Source organism: Myodes glareolus, chromosome 17 (assembly GCF_982192425.1).
Source record: "Myodes glareolus chromosome 17, mMyoGla1.1, whole genome shotgun sequence".
Lineage (NCBI taxonomy): Eukaryota > Metazoa > Chordata > Mammalia > Rodentia > Cricetidae > Myodes > Myodes glareolus.
Window position 1 is genome coordinate 62,951,088 of NC_142042.1, and position 18,587 is coordinate 62,969,674.

The following is an 18,587-nucleotide window of genomic DNA, read 5'->3' on the forward strand; positions in this document are numbered from 1 at the left end:
AGTCCGACAAGGATGGCTGTGGGTCCCTGCAAGATCTCCAGGGTGGCAGCGCCATGCGGCCAGGAGAGTCAGGCGGGCGGTTACGGCGGATAAAAGGCTCACAGGACATAGTATTATTTAAATAAGAGGGAGACATTTATTGCTTAAAGAAGAGGAAAACAGAGAAACATAAGAGAAACATAGAGAGAAACAAAAGACACATGTACATACGACACGAGACAAACACAAGAGAGAGAGAAAGATGGCAGCGAGGGAGGTCAGAAGTCGCTGGGGTGGGCATGGTTAGTCCTTAAAGTGACCGCAAAAGAATAACAGAGGGTGTTGTGCATGGGGCCTGCTGTTCTTGACTTTCTCCTTTTCTCCCTGAGGTGGCCTGGGGTTAGGAGTGGCAGGGACTGTCCCCACTCCAGCCACTTCTGAAACTGTTAACAGGTTGGGATCCTGAGAAAGCCACAGTTAGCTGTGGCAGGATGAAAACAAGTGAGTCCCTGCTTCATCCCACCACCCACGACCTTCCTAAGGGTAAGGGTGATTCACTTTACTTCCCAAGGAAGCGAAAGTGAGGGAAATTAGGGCGGGAGGACATCAAAAGAGATGGACAGACGGTGAGAACTCAAGAGGGGCCGTGAATACATACACCTCACAGGCCGCTGGGGAGGTGGAGGACTTGGTTCTTGGGAACTCTAGGAGCAAGCTGGTCATCTGTTTGTTATCTGACTAAGAGGCAGCAAGATAGTTCAGGTGGTGGCATGAAGCCCTTTGCACAGTTAGCCCCCACCCCCACCCTGTGTCTGCGCATTTGTGTGTGTGTGTGTGTGTGTGTGTTGTGTACCTTTCAGGTTTGTGACCTCAGTCTTTGGCCTCTGCAATCAGCCGGCTTCACTGTATAAAGGAGCTCACGTGAGTTTCACGTGTCAACATCACCATGGCAACAGAAACACAGGCTGAGTGTTATTTGTATTCCCTTGCTCCTAGCTGTCCTCACTTGCAGTGGTTAAAAAAGGGTGATGGAACAGGAAGACCCAGAAACCACATAAGTTATGAACTGGAACCCTCAGGAGGTTGATTCATTTTTAAGTAGGGTCCTACTCTGTAGCCCAGGCTGTCCTCGAATTTGCCATAATTCTCCTGCCTCAGCCACGGCTCTGAAGGTGCCGGGCCTGTGGACATTTGCTGCTTGCTGCCCCTGGCTTTAGAGGAGTTCCTTCTGTGCTTCAGAATTAGACTTCGGTGTCTCTGGCGTGGACAGTGAGCTGTCCTTGCTTAGGAAGTATGAAAAAAAGGCCTGGGGAGAGAGCAAAATGCTTGCTTTCTAAGGTGGAGGAACTGAGTTTGAGCCCCAGAGCCCACGTTAAACAAAAAGGTCCAGGTGTGATGGTGTGTGTTTGTGATTTCAGAACTGGGGAAGCAGGGCCTGTGAGTTCCTGGGTGAGCCAGCCCAGGGTCCCAGGCCAATGGAAGACCCTGTTTCAAAAACAAAAACAAAGTGAAATAAATAAAAGTGGCAGTGGTTCAAGAGCAGCACCGGAGGCTGTCCTGTGGTCCTCACGTGTGCCGTCTGGTGTGGCGGCTCGCCTCTATAATCTCGGCACTCAGAACGATGGAGCATGATAATTGCTATGAATTCCAGACCAGCGCAAACTATTGCATGTGGTCCCATCTCAAACAAACAAAAAAAGCTATGGAGATGGACATACTGCTCATCCTGAGGACCTGAGTTTAATTCCCAGCTCCCGTATCAGGCATCTTACAACTGTCTGTAACCCCATCTTCAGGGCAGTCTGACACCTCTGATCTCTGTGCACACTTCCATTCCTGTGCACATACTCCCTTCCCCCCTCATAGTAAAGTAATAAAAGCAAATCTTAAAAACAGACAAAGCAAATGTTGGTCAGAAAACATACATATTAGATGTTCCTGTGCCTGTTCCAATGAGAAGAAAACGCAAAGATGGGGAACACGGTGATTTTGATGTCCTTGAATGCCTGCTATAATGCTGGTGAAGTCTTGAGGGGCATCCCTGATAGAAATGAGGAAAATGTCTCCTTTGTTGTTTTTTTTTAATATTTCTTATGGTTTATTTAACTTTTTATTTTATGTGCATTGGTGTGAAGGTGTCCGATCCCCTAGAACTGGGTCTTCAGACAGTGGTGAGCTGCCATGTGGGTGCTGGGAATTGAACCTGGGTCCTCTGGAAGAGCAGTCAGTGCTCTTAACCGCTGAGCCATCTCTCCAGCCCCTCTTTTGTTGTTTTTTATTTAATACATTTTTAAAGTTTATTTTTATTTTATGTGGATAGGTGTTTTGCCTGCATGTATGCCTGTGTATCACATGTGTGCTTGAGTACGCTAGAAGAAGGGGTCAGATCCCCTGGAACTGGAGTTACAAACATTAGGAGCTGTCATATGGGTTCTGGGAATTGAACCCAGGTCCTCTGGAAGAGCGGCCGCTGCTCTTAACCACCCTGTTTTATGTGACTTCTTAAGTTGGTGCACAAAAAATAGGTTTCACCATGATATTTGTATACATGTATACATAACATGTATGTGCTAGTGAGGGGTCTCTAAAGGAGCAGAACAGATAGAGTGAATCATCTATATACATTAAAAAGAGATTTATTACAGAGGCTTCCAGGCTGTGGACTGGTGGTCCAACAATGCTGACTACATGGAGTCCTGAAGGGGTAGGTTCTACCTCTAGCAAAGGAACTCCTCCGCAGTCGGGTAGATGAAGTCACCGAGAGGGTGAGAACAAGCAGGCACAAAGCAAAAGCTTCCTCCTCCTGTGGCCTTTTATGTGGGTGCCAGCAGAAAGTGTGATCCAGATTTAGGGTGGGGTCTTCCACCACGAGGAAAATCCCTCACGGGGTGCCCAGCTGCTTGGAATTAGTTGATCCCTGGTAGAGTCAAGTCCACAACCAAGATCAGCCAGCACAGCGTGTCATTGCATTTCCTTCCTGTCCTGTTGCCCGCCAGCCCCTTTCCTTGCACTCCTCTTCAAGTGTATACACTTAAACTGCATTTCAAAGCCTTCCCAAGGAGAACAGGAGTTCAGCACTTCGTGGTATGGTTTCTCTGCGCCAGAAGCCGTGCCAGGCACTTGGGACAAGAGGCTCTTCTGCTCTAAGGCTGTTTGTGGCCTGGGAAAATGATAATCTTTACCCCCGAAAGTTTACTTGAACACCTCTTTTTTGTTTGTTTGTTTTTTATTTTTTTGCTTTTTTTTGAGACAGTGTTTCTTTCTTTAGCCCCGATTGTCCTGGAATTCACTCTGTAGACAAGGCAGACCTTGAATTCAGAAATCCACCTGCCTCTCTAGTGTTGGGGATTAAAGGTGTACACCATCACTGCCTGGCTGAACATCTCAGTCTTCAGTCTGAAAACTCCAGCAGGGTGGGAACCAGGTCTGGCTCTCAGCAGGGACTGGGAAAGAACAGGCATTCACCGAGTTGGAATCCGTGCGGAGAGAATAAATGTGACACAGCATTTCAGCACATCAGCAACTGTAAAGGCAGGTGCATCTACCTACGGCAGAAGTAGGCAGGTGGGATAGAAGAACGGAGAGGCCTCGTGGAAACTGGCATGGGACGGGCAAGGAAGAGTTTTCCAGGCAGATTTGTAGAGCAGTGGGAATTCAAGTACCATTGCTCTCATCCTGCTGAACATGAGGCAGGGACAGAACCTGCTTATCACCTGCTCACGTTTCTAGCCATCACCTTTTTTGTTTGTTTGTTTTGCTTTTGTTTTGCATTTTTGTTGTTGTTGTTGTTTATGTGAGACAGGGTTTCTCTAGGTCTAGCCCTAGCTGTCCTGGAACTCACTCTGTAGACCAGCTGGCCTCGAACTCAGAAATTAGACTCCCTTTATCTCCAGAGTGCTGGGATTAAAGGTGTGTAGCTACCACAACTGCACAACTGGTCTGCACCTTTTTTTTTTTTTTTCCTGAGACAGGGTTTCATGTAGACCAGGCTGGCCTCCTCACATTTGCTGTGCTGGCAAGGTTGACCTCAGACTCCCACTCTTTCTGTCTCTACTTCCTTTTGTTTGGATTACAGGGGTGTACCACTACATTCAGCTCAGATTATAAATCTCGCTGACGACTGCAGATTTGTTGAGGGCAGTAGCTAGCAAAGCCTCAAGTATTTGATCATATAGGATATAAGCCAATAGACATTACCATTGTCTATTGACAGGACATTATTGACATTGACATTGCCATGACATATCCCAATTTTCCAGCCTCCCCTGCACCTAGCATCAGCCCATGTACCTGTGGGATGCTGAGAGGTTCTTGGAAGGCTCTTGTGGGGCTGGTATAGTAGATGCAGCACTTACTTTTCTTTCTGACTTGAGCCTGAATGTAATGCTTGAAGTCAAACAGGCATCATAAGAACATACGAAATAACAAGGGTCAGAGTAAAGGGAGGAAAATTAGAAGACCCCAGGCCTTAGTGACATCTTAGCAGAGAAGGGAGCAGTGGGAAGAGATACTAGAGAGAAGACAAACCACAAAAATCAAAAGCTTTTACTAAAAGGCAAAGGTTAGATGCTTATCTTTGAGATGGAGAGCTAGCAAAGAATTTTAGATTGTAAGGCCCCGGAGAGAGATGCGTTTACATGGTGTCGAACAGAAAATGAGGGGAATGAGGACAAGACCAGACCTGTGGGGAAGGAGACAGGAGCCACTGCGGCAGCCACTTCTTCCTCAGTCTACAGTGTACCCTAGAAAGTCTGTCTGCAAGGGCTTCAATGCGGGGGGATTATTTTACTCAGTAATTCTGGTGGTAGCAAGATCCCAGGATGGTGACAGGTACCCGGCTTGGCCTTCCTGGCTCTCCACCTGCCGCCGCCGTCACCTGTGCCCCCTGGACTGCAGTGCATTACTGCATTTCTGGCAAGGTAGACAGAGCCAGATTCGGGCCCATGTGACCCTCCAGGAATTTAACAGAGACCAGATCAGGGGGCAGAAAGAGGTAGGGAGCCCCTGTACTCTGTGACTCATTTTCCAGGGAGGAGCTGGAGGATCTGGGAGAGAGACTTTAATAGCCATTTTGTCTTTGGTGCAGAGGATCAAACCCATGGCCTTGAGTGTGCTAGCTACCACTGAGTCCATTTTAAGAACCCTCATCAGAATGTGCCAATCTCTTGTCTAAGACCTCTTTTTGAAAAGTTATTTTAAATTATGAAGAGGCCAGAGGCATCAAATCCCCTGGAACTGGAGTGACAAGTGTCTGTGAGTCAGCTGATGTGGTGTTGATACAGAAACTGGGTCCTCTGGAAGAGCAGCAGTGCTTTTAACCACTGAGCCATCTCTCTGGCCCCTGCCCAAGGCCTTAGTGTCCCATGGACTTAAAAACCCAGATGGCTGGCCTGGGGCCACAAAACTTCCAAAACCTTCTCCCTGTCTACCTTACAGACATCAGCCTTCCTCCTTCTCCTCACTCTGCAGCAGCTACCCTCATCTGCTCGTTTGGAACTCTGTTCACTTCTCTTTCCCACAGGATGCTGTGCCGTGAGAGGCAGATAAAGCTCGCTGAGGGCAGCTTCCGCAGCAAGGCTTGCTCTCTCACACAGCGGTCTGGAGGCGGCCATTTGGGCTGGTACTGGTTCAGGACCAGCGTCTCTGGAGTTTCCAGGACCGCAGGGGCAGAAGTGGAGCGATGAATGAACTGCCAACATTTTCCTCTTCTGGAAAGCAATGTAAGCCCAACACACCCTCTGCCCTGGCTGGGTTTCGCGGATATCTCTACGTTCAGAATGCTACAGATGTTAGAAAGGTTTAATTTGAGTATTTAGGCAGCGACAGAACCCTAGATTGTTGCTTGTCAGATTTTGATGGCCCTTTCCTTGAAATCCAACTAAAGTAGTCTCCCTCAGATATTTTTAAATAATTAAAAAATCTACATATCACTTGGGAGGAGAAGGTATGAGGATTAGGTGTTCAAGGTTCAAGATCCTTGACCAGTCTCAATCCAAACCAGGGGGCTGCAAAGAAGGTTCAGTGACTGGGAGGTCTTGCTCTTCTTTCAGAGTACCCAAGTTCTGTCTGTTCCCAGCACCCACATGGCAGCTCACTGTAGTTCCATGGGGATCTGGTGCCCTCTTTTGGCCTCCTCAGGCACTGCACACATGGCATCTTAGAGTTTCTAGTGCTGTGAATAGACACAGTGACCACGACAATGCTTATAAAGGAAGACATTTAATTGGGGCTGGCTTACAGATTCAGAGGTTTAGTTCGTGATTGTCAGGGTGGGAAGCATGGCAGTGGGCAGGCAGACATAATGCTGGAGAGAGAGCTGAGAGTTCCAGATCCAGATCCAAAGGCAGGGGGAAGAATGCAACACTGGGCCTGTCTTGAGCTTCTGAAACCCCAAGCCCACCCTCAGTGACACACTTCCTCCAACAAGCCCACACCCCTGATAGTGCCACTCCCTATGGACCTATGGGGGCCATTGTCATTCAAACCACCATACATGGGGTGTCCAAACACGCAAGCAAAACACTTACACTTGTTCAGAAACAAAAGCATCTCGCTCAGCACTCATCACACTGCCTGCTGTATTTCCTTCACAGTGCTTCTCACCGCTATTACTCAATCATTCATGTCTGTGACGCAAACCTGTGAGTTCTGGTGATGGCAGCCCTGCGGCGTCTGCTCAGCCCTCCATGGCCAGCCTCTCAACAGTGTCGGACACATCTTACAGACGGAAGACAGGGCTACAGGGTGCATCTTAGTCTACACAGATGAGTTCCAGGACTAGGGGGAGGAGACGGGGCTTGTGATTGGAATGGAGGTTAGATGTAAGGGAAAGTGTATATTATAGAGACTTCCAGGGTTTCTTACTGGGAGAAGCAATGATTGATTCATAAATACAGAAAGGAAGCAATGGGGCATCGATCAGAACGGAGGGATGAACTTAGCTCAGGTTTGCGTGGATTTGTGGTTGGGCCACGGGAGGAATTAATATGAAGAGCACCAGTGGGAAGGCAGAAGTCAACAGAGGGCCTGGCACCACTGCAGGATGAGGGTGTGCGGAGAGGGTGCCACACGGCCCGTGTAGGTGTCTTTCTGGAGACATCTACCCCTTTTGACCCTCAAGCCAACAGAAGATTAAGTTGTGTTAAAACCCAGCTACGTGAACTGAGGGTTGGGTCACACGCCTGCACTCCCTGGACTCCGGAGTGGAGGCAGAATTTAAGGTATTTTAGTTTCCTGTTGCTGCAATAAAACATTCTGACCAAAGGCAGCTTGGGGAGCAAAGGGGCTGTTTAGCTTACACCTCCCAATCACAGTCTGTCACCAAGGGAAGTCAGGGTGGGAGCTCAAGGCAGAAGCCATGGAGGAAAGCTATCTGCCTGCTGCGCATGGCTGGCTCAGCCTGCTTTCTTCTACAACCCAGGACCACCAGCTCAGGCCTGGCACCATCCACAGAGAACTGGACCCTCTCATATCCATCTTCAACCAAGAAAAGCACCTCAGCCTTACCTACAAGTCGTCTGACGGGGCACTTTCTCTTCCCAGATGCCTCTAGTGTCAAGCTGATGTAAAACTAGCCAGGATAAGTAGTCACTGCCAAGACCTACAGCATTTAGAGCAGGCTCTTGGAACAGGAGATTTGGATCTTCTAGAGGCTTGCTATTTTTATTTCCCTTGCTCTATTTTACTTTTAGGTTTACGGAATTAGGAGCTTCTGAAAGTGCTGTTAAGACCGGATCTGATAGGAACAAACAGAGAGCTGATTCGGGGCCCAGGCATCCCAACTCTGTCACCTAGTGACCCAGAGAGATTTCTGTGCTGGGGGTCTCATATGTCCGAGTCAGCCATAGCTCTCACTTGGAATTTGCAGCAAGAGGTATTTCCTCAGGGTCAGTTTTCCCCTAAGTTTATTTGCCATCCCTGTGATGATGATTTACTGAGGACCAGGACTCGTTATTTATGCCTGACACAGTCTTTGGTACACTCTTCCCTCAAGGAACCCACAGCCTGGTCTTGCTGTTCTCTCTGGGTGGAAGGAGGGCAGAGCTAGAAACCAGGGCACCCTGTCTTCATGCTCTGGTTTCTACTGCCCTCTTGTGGGCATTGCTATGAAACCAGGAGAATTCCATTCTAGAATGAAGTCTAGCAGAGGAGGAATCCGGTAGGAGTGGGGAATAAAAATACTTTTTCATATTTCTTTCTAAAATTTGTTTTTGAGACAGGGTTTCTCTGTGTAGTTCTGGCTGTCCTGGAACTTCTTATGTGCACCATTGGTGACGCACGCCTTTAATCCCAGCACTAGGGAGGCAGGGGCAGGCGGGTCTCTATGAGTTCGAGTCCAGCCTGGTCTACAGAGTGAGTTCCAGCACAGCCAGGACTACACAAAGAAACCCTGTCTGGGAAAAAAAATGTTCTATTTTTGTGTGAGGTCTCCTGGAACTGGAATTACAGATGACTGTGAGGCAGCTGGGAACTGAACCCAGCTCCTCTGTGAGAGCAGCAAGTGTTTTTAAATCCGTGAGCCATCTCTCCAGTTCCCCATTTTCAGATTTCTGAAGCAGAACATTTCTTAGAAAATACCAGCATCCAGGGTGTCACTTGTTGTGGTGCTGCCTCAGTGAGCACCTACAAGCTCCCTCTCCCCCTCCTTCCCCTAAAAAAAGATTTATTCTGATTTTATGTGTATGAGTGTCTGGCATGTATGTGTGTATGTTCACCGTGTGTGACTGGTACCTGCGGAGGCCAGAAGAGGGCACTGGATCTCTTAGAATTAGGAGTTATAGACAGTTGTGAACCGTCATGTGGGGTCTGGCAATTGAACCTGGTTTCTCTAGTTTACCAAGCCCCAGGTTTACCACTTACTCCCAGCCAAGTCCTGGGCACACCCTTCCCTCAAGGCACTCACGGTCTAGTGAGTGGAGACAGATAAGGACAATTTCAAAATGAAACACAACAGTCACAGGCCTGTTCTGCCCACTGAACCAATAGAGGTTTGAGTGTGCACCATTGTGTGCATTTTCCCTTCGCTGGCAGCTCTGAGCTAACTAGGGTGAGATGTCTGATGGAGGAATTCCACTCCTACTTAAAAGCTCTGGAGTAAAAACAAGCAAACAAGTCTGGGCAATGGTGATGCATGCCTTTAATCCCAGCACTTGAGAGGCAGTCAGGCAGATCTCAGTGAGTTCAGTGAGTTCGAGGCCACCCTGGTCTCTACTACTATTACCCAGAGAAACCCTGTCTTGAAAAGCCAAAAAAAAAAAAAAAAAACCCCAAAACAAAAAAACCAAACAACAACAAAAAACAATAACAAAAAATCCCAAACAAATAAAGGTTCTGTAATAGAGGTGTCCTTTTAGAACCTATCCCCAGTGCTAACTCCAAGTGCTAACTCCAAGTGCTGAACCTTTGGTGCCTGACTGTTCCTGGCTGGGCCCTTTCCAGGACTGCCCAGCACCCACATGGGGATTCACAACCACCTGAAACTCCGGTTCCAGGGACTCTGATGCCCTCTCCTGGACTGAGTTAGGTATGCATGTGGTACACAGAAAGGCATGCAGGCAAAACACCCATAGACATAAAATAATCTTAAAAAATAGAGCGCTGGGCGTTTAATCCCAAACAGAGACAGGCGGATGTCTGTGAGTTCAAGGCCAGCCTGGTCTACAAAGTGAGTTCCAGGATAGCCAGGAATATACATAGAGAAAAACAAAAACGTGCTGGGGGGACAGATTTAAAATGGAACTTTAAAAGCAGAATCACCTGTAGATTCACCACAATCAGGATCCCATGGCCGTGGGAAGCAGAACTGGCGAGTGCCTATGACCATTTTATTTTGATTGTGACAGCTTTCACTGTCTGAGTGGCGCTGGGGGCCTGGGAAAGCGGATGCCACTGGAAATAGGCTTGAGAAATGAATGTTTCATAAAGGATGTGGCTAGAGGTAATCAATACACTGGAGAAGGACAATAAAAGCTAAGGGTGATTGATCACCAATTAAAACTAAGTGTTTGAAGCCCTCAAGTTACAAAGGCAAGTCTGTAAGACAGGGCTCTGTGGAACTCTCTCTCCAGCCTTACAAAGGTGCTCAGATCTCCTGCATATATCGGACACAAAACACTGAGCCTAAAGCCAGACTTGGTAATGCTTCCCATCAAATTCCCTCTCACCCTTTGGGCCTGCAGAAGTGTTCTTGTTAATGGTACCACTGCTCCCTGGAAAGACAGTTCTTTCTTTCTTCCCCCTCCCCGTTTTTGTGTGGGAATATACATGTGCGTAGATGCATGTGCACATGTGTGCATATGTGCACAGAGGCTAGAGGACAACTTCAGTTGTCTTCCGTAATTGCTTCTCCACCTTGCGCGCCTGGCCTTTTACCTGGGTGCTGGGGAGTATAAACTCAGGCCCTTGCACGTGCACTGACTTTACCCACTGAGCCGCCTCCCCAACCCCTCACATGCTCCTTTTAAAATTTATCCCAAGTTGAACACCCGAGTTGGATACTGGGGATCCACACAGAGAGAACTGACTCCTAAAAGCTGTTCTTGACATTTGTAGGTAGGTAGGTAGGTAGGTAGGTAGGTAGATATGTAGGTAGGTAGGTAGATAAATAGATATGTAGGTAGGTAGGTAGATAGATATAGAGAAATAGATACTGATTGACTGATTGCCTCACTTTAGGGATACCAGAGAGCTTAGCCAGTATTGTACCATGTGCAGGCTGGGGATGGAAAGAGGAGAGTTGGGTGAGGAAGCTGAGGATACAGGACAGAGGAGAGCAGGATTATACCATCTGTAACTAGTGAGTCAGCAAGTAGCCTTCCTCCATGGCTTCTGCTTGAGTTACTCCCCACCTCCCTCAATGATAGACTGTTAGCTGCATAAGTCATTTCCTCCCCAACACTGCCTTTGGTGGGCAACAGGGAGGGAACTAGAGGAGCGTGCCAGAGAACATCACCAAATGGTTATACTGTTAGAGAACCCCAAAGACATCTTTTAAAAATAGATTTTATTCTTATGTGCATTGCTATTTTGCCCACATGTATGTCAGTGTGAAGGTGTCGGATTCACTGGAATTGCAGACAGTTGAGAGCTGCCATGTGAGTGCTGGGAAATGAACCCTAGTCCTCTGGAAGAGCAGCCAGTGTTCTTAACCGCTGAGCGTTCTCTCCAGCCCCCCCCCCCCCCAAAAGACATCTTTACTGGTGTGATAAATGTTTCTCCATTTAAGTTTTGAGACCTTTGAACCACAGGTCAGTGTGGTTCTTTGCCTCATTCGTTCTCTACCTTATTTTTTGATCAGGGTTTCTGACCAAATCTAGGATTCACATGTCAGCGAAACTGGTTGGCCAGTAACCCTGGGAATCTACAGGTTTGCATTTTGAGTTTTCCCATACAGCCCAGAAGCACCTGCCCAGAGAATGGTGCTGCCCTGAGAGGGCTAGGCCCTCCTGCATCCACTAGCAACCAAGACAATGCCCATAGGCCAAGCTGACCCAACAATCTCTCAACTGAGGTCCCCTTCTCAGAACTCTAGGCTGTGTTGACAATTGAAGCTAATAGTACATATGCACACATTATTTGTTTAGTTATCGAGCAGGCTTTCTCTGTGTAGCCCTGGCTGTCCTGGAACTCACGTTGTAGACCAGGCTGGCCTCAAATTTGGAGATCCACCTGACATTCGCCTGCCTCTACCTACTGAGTGCCAGGATCAAAGGCATATGACACCATGCTCAGCCCTTTCTTTTTTTGAGACAGAGCCTCAATATGTAGCCCAGGCTATTCTCAAACTTCCAATCCTCCTGCTATAGTCTTCTGAATATTAAGCTTACAGGCACCCACAACTAGCCCACTTCCACCATACACTGCCACAGAAGTCCTATCATTTCCATGCCAGTTAATGTGAGCCCTGGCTTTCCCCGAGCTTCCCAGAGCTGTCCTATAGACAATAACACCAGTTGGGACCCGTCTGCCATCTGGAGACCCTGGAAAGACAGTGTGGAATTCAGTGAGTCTGAAGGCTTTGGCTCAGGAGAGCTGATAGTGTAACTCCCAGTTCAACACACAAAGGGAAGCCAAATGGAAAACATTTCTTTTCCCACCAGCTTTATTAAGGTCAGCTTTTCCAACAGCAGGTAGCAGGCGGAGTGGTTTACTTTGCTCTTCCCACACTGGCTTTACTGGGTTGCCTGTTTCTGCTTCAGAATTTCAGAGGCGAGACCACTTGAAAACATGTTTTGAAAGTTTCGGGCAATTTTATACACGGATACCATGAATTGTGATCGTATTTAATTCCCCTCACCATTTTTTCTCTCTCCCACTATTGACCCCTTATTTCCTCCAACTAATCATGTCTACTTTTATGTCTTTTTTTTTTTAAAAGAAAAAAACCATGCAAAGTGTTTTGCTTACATGTATGTATGGGCATCCTATGCATGCCTTGTGTGGCCAGAGACAGAAGGCATGGGATCCCCTGAAACTGGAGTTATGGGTGGTTGTGAGCTGCCATGTGGATGCCACCTCTCCAGCCCCTCATGCTTTCTGGCTTTGAGACATGGTCTAGACCTGCCCCCGGTTCTGTGCAGGTAACAAGGGTCACTGCTGTTCACCACAGCCATGCCATGTCTGTAGTTTCCAGCACTCCTCCCGCCCACCTACTCCAAGTCTTACAATCCTGCCTTATTCCTTGATATTCCCTTGTCTTAAACAAAGTGATAGGAATACCCCATTCAGGGATGAGCACTCAACAGTCATTTCACACTTAAAAAATTTTTTTTTGGTGTCTGATTTTTTTTAAAAACGATTTGTTCATTTTTATGTGCATTGGTGTTTTGCCTACGTGCATGTCTGTGTGAGGAGGTCAGATATCCTGGAGCTGGAGTTAGACCCTTGTGAGCCACCACGTGGTTGCTGGGAATTGAACTCAGGACCTCTGGAAGAGCAGCCAGTGCTCTTAGAACCGCCGAGCCACCTCTCCAGCCCCTTCACAATTATTTTTAATCCTTAAACTCATGCTGCTCTCAGTTTTGGCCAGACAAACTTTCTGTCACGGGCAATGGTTAACGCAGAGACTATTAACTGAAACACAGAGAAACCCTGTCCAAATCAAACCAAACCAAACCATGTATGGGGCTGGTTGGAGGTAGCACATGAGGCAGGTGGGCTCTATTATTGAATAACCTTAGGATTATCCTTGGTCTGGAAGTCAGGGCTTCTTTATGAAATGTCAGGAGCTGGTTAAGAAATTTATACAGAAGTTCTTTCTTCTTTTAAGCTTCTTTAATCCAACTCCACTTTCCCCGCCAACCATCCTTAGCCTTATCAGATCTTCGTGAAATCCACTGCATCACTCACATGGAGAGAGAGAAAGTCCTAAGAGCAAACATGACTGGCTATAGTAGTCTGCTCAGGGCAACCACAGGACACAGTGGCTACGCTTTTCTCCACGGCTCAGGACACCTTACTTGAATATCCTGCTCACAGCCAACTCAAGTCCAGTTAAACGGCTCTTTATTTCTGCATGAGACACAGTCTGGATGAGAACACAGTCATTTTAGGCACAATGGCTCAGCCCTTCACTGGTTCCCACAGACTCTCCACCGGGAGGAAGGGTAAGAAGACTGTTGCAGTTCACTGATTTTCAGTTACGGCATCTACTGCCTGCAGAGTGCTAAACACAGCTGGCCGTGATGACCCCCGACGGCAGAGGTGACAAACACAGCTAGCCTTACATGTCTAGTCTGCTGAGTCCACGTTCTCACAATCCATGCTTGCTCAGAGCTGGGACAGCTTCCTGTGCTGCCTGCTTCACTCCAATGCTCCTCTGACTGCTTTGTCTTGGAGGCAGAGGACATTCAGGCGGCCTGGGAGCTGGTAGTGGTCACGCTCTTGGCAGCCTGCTGGGCTAACCACCGCTTGTATCTTTTGGTTTTGGGCTTCTGAAAGAGCACTACGGACATAGGAACCCTTACAGTGTCGAGTCCATTTACCTGAACACACATTAAAAAGAGGAATAACCAGAGATCAGTCAGGCAGAATCGACACCACCCAATCAGCTTCTCACGTTAACTCTTCTCCCAATCAAAAGAAGAAAATCCCTGAAACACTCACAGTCACGTCACACCAGTACTCGCCCCACCGTGTGATAGGGTCCTCGGGTAACTTCAGGGCATGCGGGGCAACCACAACACCAAGCTGGAAAACAGAACCAACAACCAGATAAACCAGCGGTTCTCAACCTTCCTAATGCTGTGACCATTTAATAAAGTCCCTCACGTTGTGGTGACCCCAACCATAACATTATTCTGTTACTACTCATAGCTGTAATTTTGCTACTGTTATGAATCGTAATGTAAATATTTGATATGCAGGGTATCCTCTGGAGGTCATGACTCTCAGGCTGAGAACCGCTGAGATAAAGCCTTTAACTTCAGCCTCCAGGTAACCTCATAAAGACAGCTCTGGTCTGGTCTAGAATTTCCTGCACAGGTCCCCACATCTGGGGAAATGATTCTGGCTGACCTTAGGAGGGAACAAAAGTCCCCAGAAGAAGACAGCTGACAGTCTCAGTCTTTCTCAGCAAAGGTGGCAAGTTTACAAACAGAACAGGTCTTGAGACCAACACTGCTTTATACACAAAAACAACAATTCTCTAGTAAGTCACATGATGGAGGAGGGTTATCTGTCTATTGTGTTATTTTCATTGGTCAATAAAGAGACTACCTTGGCCCCTTGATAGGACAGAAAATTAGGTAGGCGGAGTAAACAGAACAGAATGCTGGGAAGAGGGCTATGAGGCAGACGCCATGGAGCCAGCCACCAGGTCAGACATGCTGAATCTCTCCCGGTAAGCCACGACCTTGTGATGCTACACAGATGATTAGAAATGGGTTAATCAAGATGTGAGAGTTAGCCAGTAACTAACTCTCTAGAGATAATGGGCCAGGCAGTGCTTAAATGAATACAATTTGTGTGTTGTTATTTCTGGGATTAAGCTAGCCGTGCGGGAGCCGGGTGAGGTGAAAAGCAGGCCTGCCCGCAGCTCCTCACTACAGTCACATATCCCCAGGTTCTTCCTAGCTAGAGATAAAATAAATTGCTTTTTCCTATTAGTCTTTAAATCTGTAACTACTTTACTTCCTAGCTACATTCCTCCTTTCTCCTTGCAAATCAACCAAGAATAATTAATTCCCAACTCTAGCTGGGAAAACCATTTTATAGTAAAGGGTTCAATCCTGGGTCTATCTAGAGGTGGCTCTGACCTAAGGGGACACTGAAGTTTGGGAGCACTCACATTCTTGAAGAAATGGCGGGCAACTATCTCAGGGTTCAGTTCCCACTGGACGTTGTTCTTCATTCCCACCTCTAGATGACAGCTTCTCAGAAATTTCACTGTCTAAAAAGAATTATAAATCGGAGCTGTGTCAACAGAAGTCGGAGTCAGAGGGAGGAAATATGTTCAGAGTCACAGGATCTGGGACTTCAGGAAAACCTCATCATTTCTGCCCTTCAGCTAAGACAGATGAAAACAAAACATTCATGGGGAAAAAAAAAAACCAAACCCAGAACATCTTTTTTTCTCAACTCTGATATAGAAAAAAGATATTTTCCAAGACTTCACAGGGGAATTCATCCTTACCTTGCTGTTTCTAGGCAAAGAGAAAAAGTCTGCATTAAACTTGGGCTTAGGGCTGGCAGAATGGTAAGTAAAGGTGCCTGCTGCCAGGGACAATGACCTGAGTCTGACCCCAGGGTCCACACAGAGGAAGGAGAGAACTGACTCATGCCAGCTGTCCCCTGGACTGCACATGTGCCTGACCCCATACACATAAATACAATAAGCTTAGGGTCATCTAGGAAGGCTCCTGGTATATTTCAGGATGCAGTGACTTTTAACTTGACATTTATGGAATTTCAAGTCTTCCACACTCCATCATTGGTTTTCCTACTTACAACATGAAGTATAAACTACTTGAAGAGTCAAGCTATTGTACATCTTGTCAACCCTCTTTCCAGCTCTCTATTTTCTAATACTACACTATACATATCTCTACTTTAGGCAGACTGTTGATAAGATGTGTGCCTAACATACACAGGCCCCAAGTTTGATCCCAGCATCCATTTGTGGTAGACATCTGTGTAGGTGGAGTTTCTGTGTCTCAGCAGCTACCCAAATAACCACTCAGAGACATTAATGATAAATGTAAGCCCAGTCAGCTCTTACAATCTATATAGAGTGCTGCCCCAGGCTCGTTTACCTCATCTGTGAACTTCCCATGTTGCTGTTTCTTTATCTGGCTTACAAACTCTGCCCTTATTCCCAGCATTCTCTCTGCCCCCAAAATCCTGCCTAGCTATCAACCAATCAGCTTTTTATTAACCCAATCATGTGCACACATTTGTAGCCTACCAACTGAAGGGAAGAGGAAGGAGGATTAGGTCAGGCTGCCCTTGGTCATACACAGAATTCAAGGCCAGTTTGCCTCCCACCCCAACAAACTGTACCTTAAAAATTCACATATTTCCTAATTTTCCCAAAACCCACTAATTTGAAAAGGCCTAATTTAATATTATGTATGGAAAAAAGTCCCCCCCCCCGTTTTAATGCCTGTGGTTTATGGTTTACCTTCTCACGCGGCTATATTCTCTTGTTTGTACGTGCTCCCAAAAGGCCGAGTCCTCACCTTATACTTTCCCACAGATCCTGATTCCCAGACTGGGGATTCCCTCAAAAGCTATCACACTTTTGGGGAAAAAAAAATCCCAGGACAAAGATGTCTTCAAATGTTGTACTTCTAATGCAAGAAATATACAAATTAAAATCTGGCACATTTTTCTTAAAAAAGAAAAAAAAAAGCATGCCTTTAATTCCAGCACTCAGGAGGGGGAGGCAGGCAGGTATGAGTTTGGGGCCAGCCTGGTCTACAGAGTGAGTTCCAGGACAGCCAGGACACTACCTGCTCTCATCCCATGTGGAACTGTGAGGAGACTCTCAGGAGGTTGGTGATGGGTGTAAGAGACAGTAAAAACTCCCTACTCACTGCCTCTCCTGCCTTCGTCTGGATCTTCTCCAGCTTGCCTTCTTGTCGCAGCTATAAGAGATAAAACCAAGTAGAAGAAATGAGCCCGCATTGAGCAGTAACAGTCCGACGAGGCCGGGCTTACTCCAGTTCCCCACTGCATCTTCAAATTCAGTAACAGAAGACATCCCCAGCAGGAACCTTCAAATTTTATTCCCCCAAATCCTTTGAGCTCACCAATTTCTCCTCTTCAAATAACTTCTTGTTTTCAGGGGATGCATACACTGCCAGTCCCTGAGAAAGGAGTTTATTGCGACCCACAGACTTCTTCACCAAGACCAGATCACCCCGCACTCCAATTTCTGCCAATGAGAACAGGAACAGATGAAAAGTCTGCAGGAGTTCCTAGCCACACAGAGGACCTAAGTTTGGACATGGTCCGTAACCTTAGCACTATGGGGAGGAAACAGGTAGATTCCCGGGGCTCGGCTCTAGCCTCTGGCCTACGCACACGCTCACACCATACATTTATTAGGAACTATACTTGTCACAAGTCTAGTTTAAAAACTGGTGTAGACTGAGTTGTTCAATCGAAGGATTTCATTATTTGTCATGCAAACTGTTGGGTTCTCTCTTTAGAGCTAACAGTTTTGCACACACGTTTTAATTTTTCGTGCTGGAGGTCATTATTTAAGTCACAGTACTTTCGTGACTTCTTTATTTTCACCGGAGTCACTAAGAAGGCAAACAAACGAGAGGCAGGAAGAGCTAACGTTATACAGCAGCAACCCCGTGGGTCAGCATCCGGGTCCAGGCTTACCGTCCACCGACTGCGTGAGGATGAGCTCCAGGAGGTCTTTGGGCCGGTGTTTGGTGTCCTCCAGCAGCTTATACACGCGGTGCCGCCGGTGCAGGAGCGGCTTCCGGCCCTCCCCGGCCAGCGGCACCTTCCACCAGCGCTCCACGATGACCGTGCTCTGGTGGCCGGGGAGCTGGGGTGAGCGAGCATCCAGAAACACCCGCCACCCCGCCACCGTCACCTGCACACCCAGGAGAGCCCGCCAGCCACCCCACGGAGCGGCCCCTGCCGGTCTCAATCCGTCCCCAAGCCCCAGCCGGCCCTCACCCGGTAATGAGACAGACTGAAGTCACGCCCCGGGGTGCCCCCTTCCATTCGCGCCCGGAGTAGCTCCCCGATGCTTCCCTGCCGCAGGCAAGCAGAGCCGGCCCTCAGCAGGGCTCGACCCCGGCTAGCTACGGAGGCGGCCATGACCCCGGCCCCGGCGCGGAGACGGAGGAAGGGCCCCGCGCAGGCGCAGTCGGGCCCTCTGGGCTGCCCGCGGCGCGCCTGAGTGGCAGAGCTGCAGGTTCTGCTGAGACCTGGGGACCCGGAATGGGACGGCGACAGGAGAGTCGAGAGACTTGCTGTTTATTTTCGTCAAACCTCTCTCCATAGCTAATGCAATGAGCATTAAGCGGATTGACAAAAGAAAGCATCTTTTCTTTAGCTTCACTTAAAAAAGAGGCATAGGGAGCGCGGTGGTACCTGCCTGTAATCTTCCTACGGAATAGTTTCCAGGCTAACCTGATTTACAC

General features: G+C 47.7%; 1 protein-coding gene across 1 annotated transcript; it reads right to left on the bottom strand.

Annotated features, from left to right (window-relative positions):
* Nucleotides 1-13,465: 13,465 nt before the first annotated feature.
* On the bottom strand, nt 13,466-18,295 carry Mrpl9 (mitochondrial ribosomal protein L9). Its single transcript, XM_048427895.3, has 7 exons — nt 18,118-18,295; nt 17,812-17,968; nt 17,229-17,353; nt 17,013-17,063; nt 15,266-15,367; nt 14,083-14,166; nt 13,466-13,961 (listed from the first exon to the last, which is right to left on the bottom strand). The coding sequence occupies exons 1-7, from the start codon at nt 18,259-18,261 to the stop codon at nt 13,827-13,829; spliced, it is 798 nt and encodes a 265-aa protein (XP_048283852.3). The 5' UTR covers nt 18,262-18,295; the 3' UTR covers nt 13,466-13,826.
* Nucleotides 18,296-18,587: the final 292 nt, after the last annotated feature.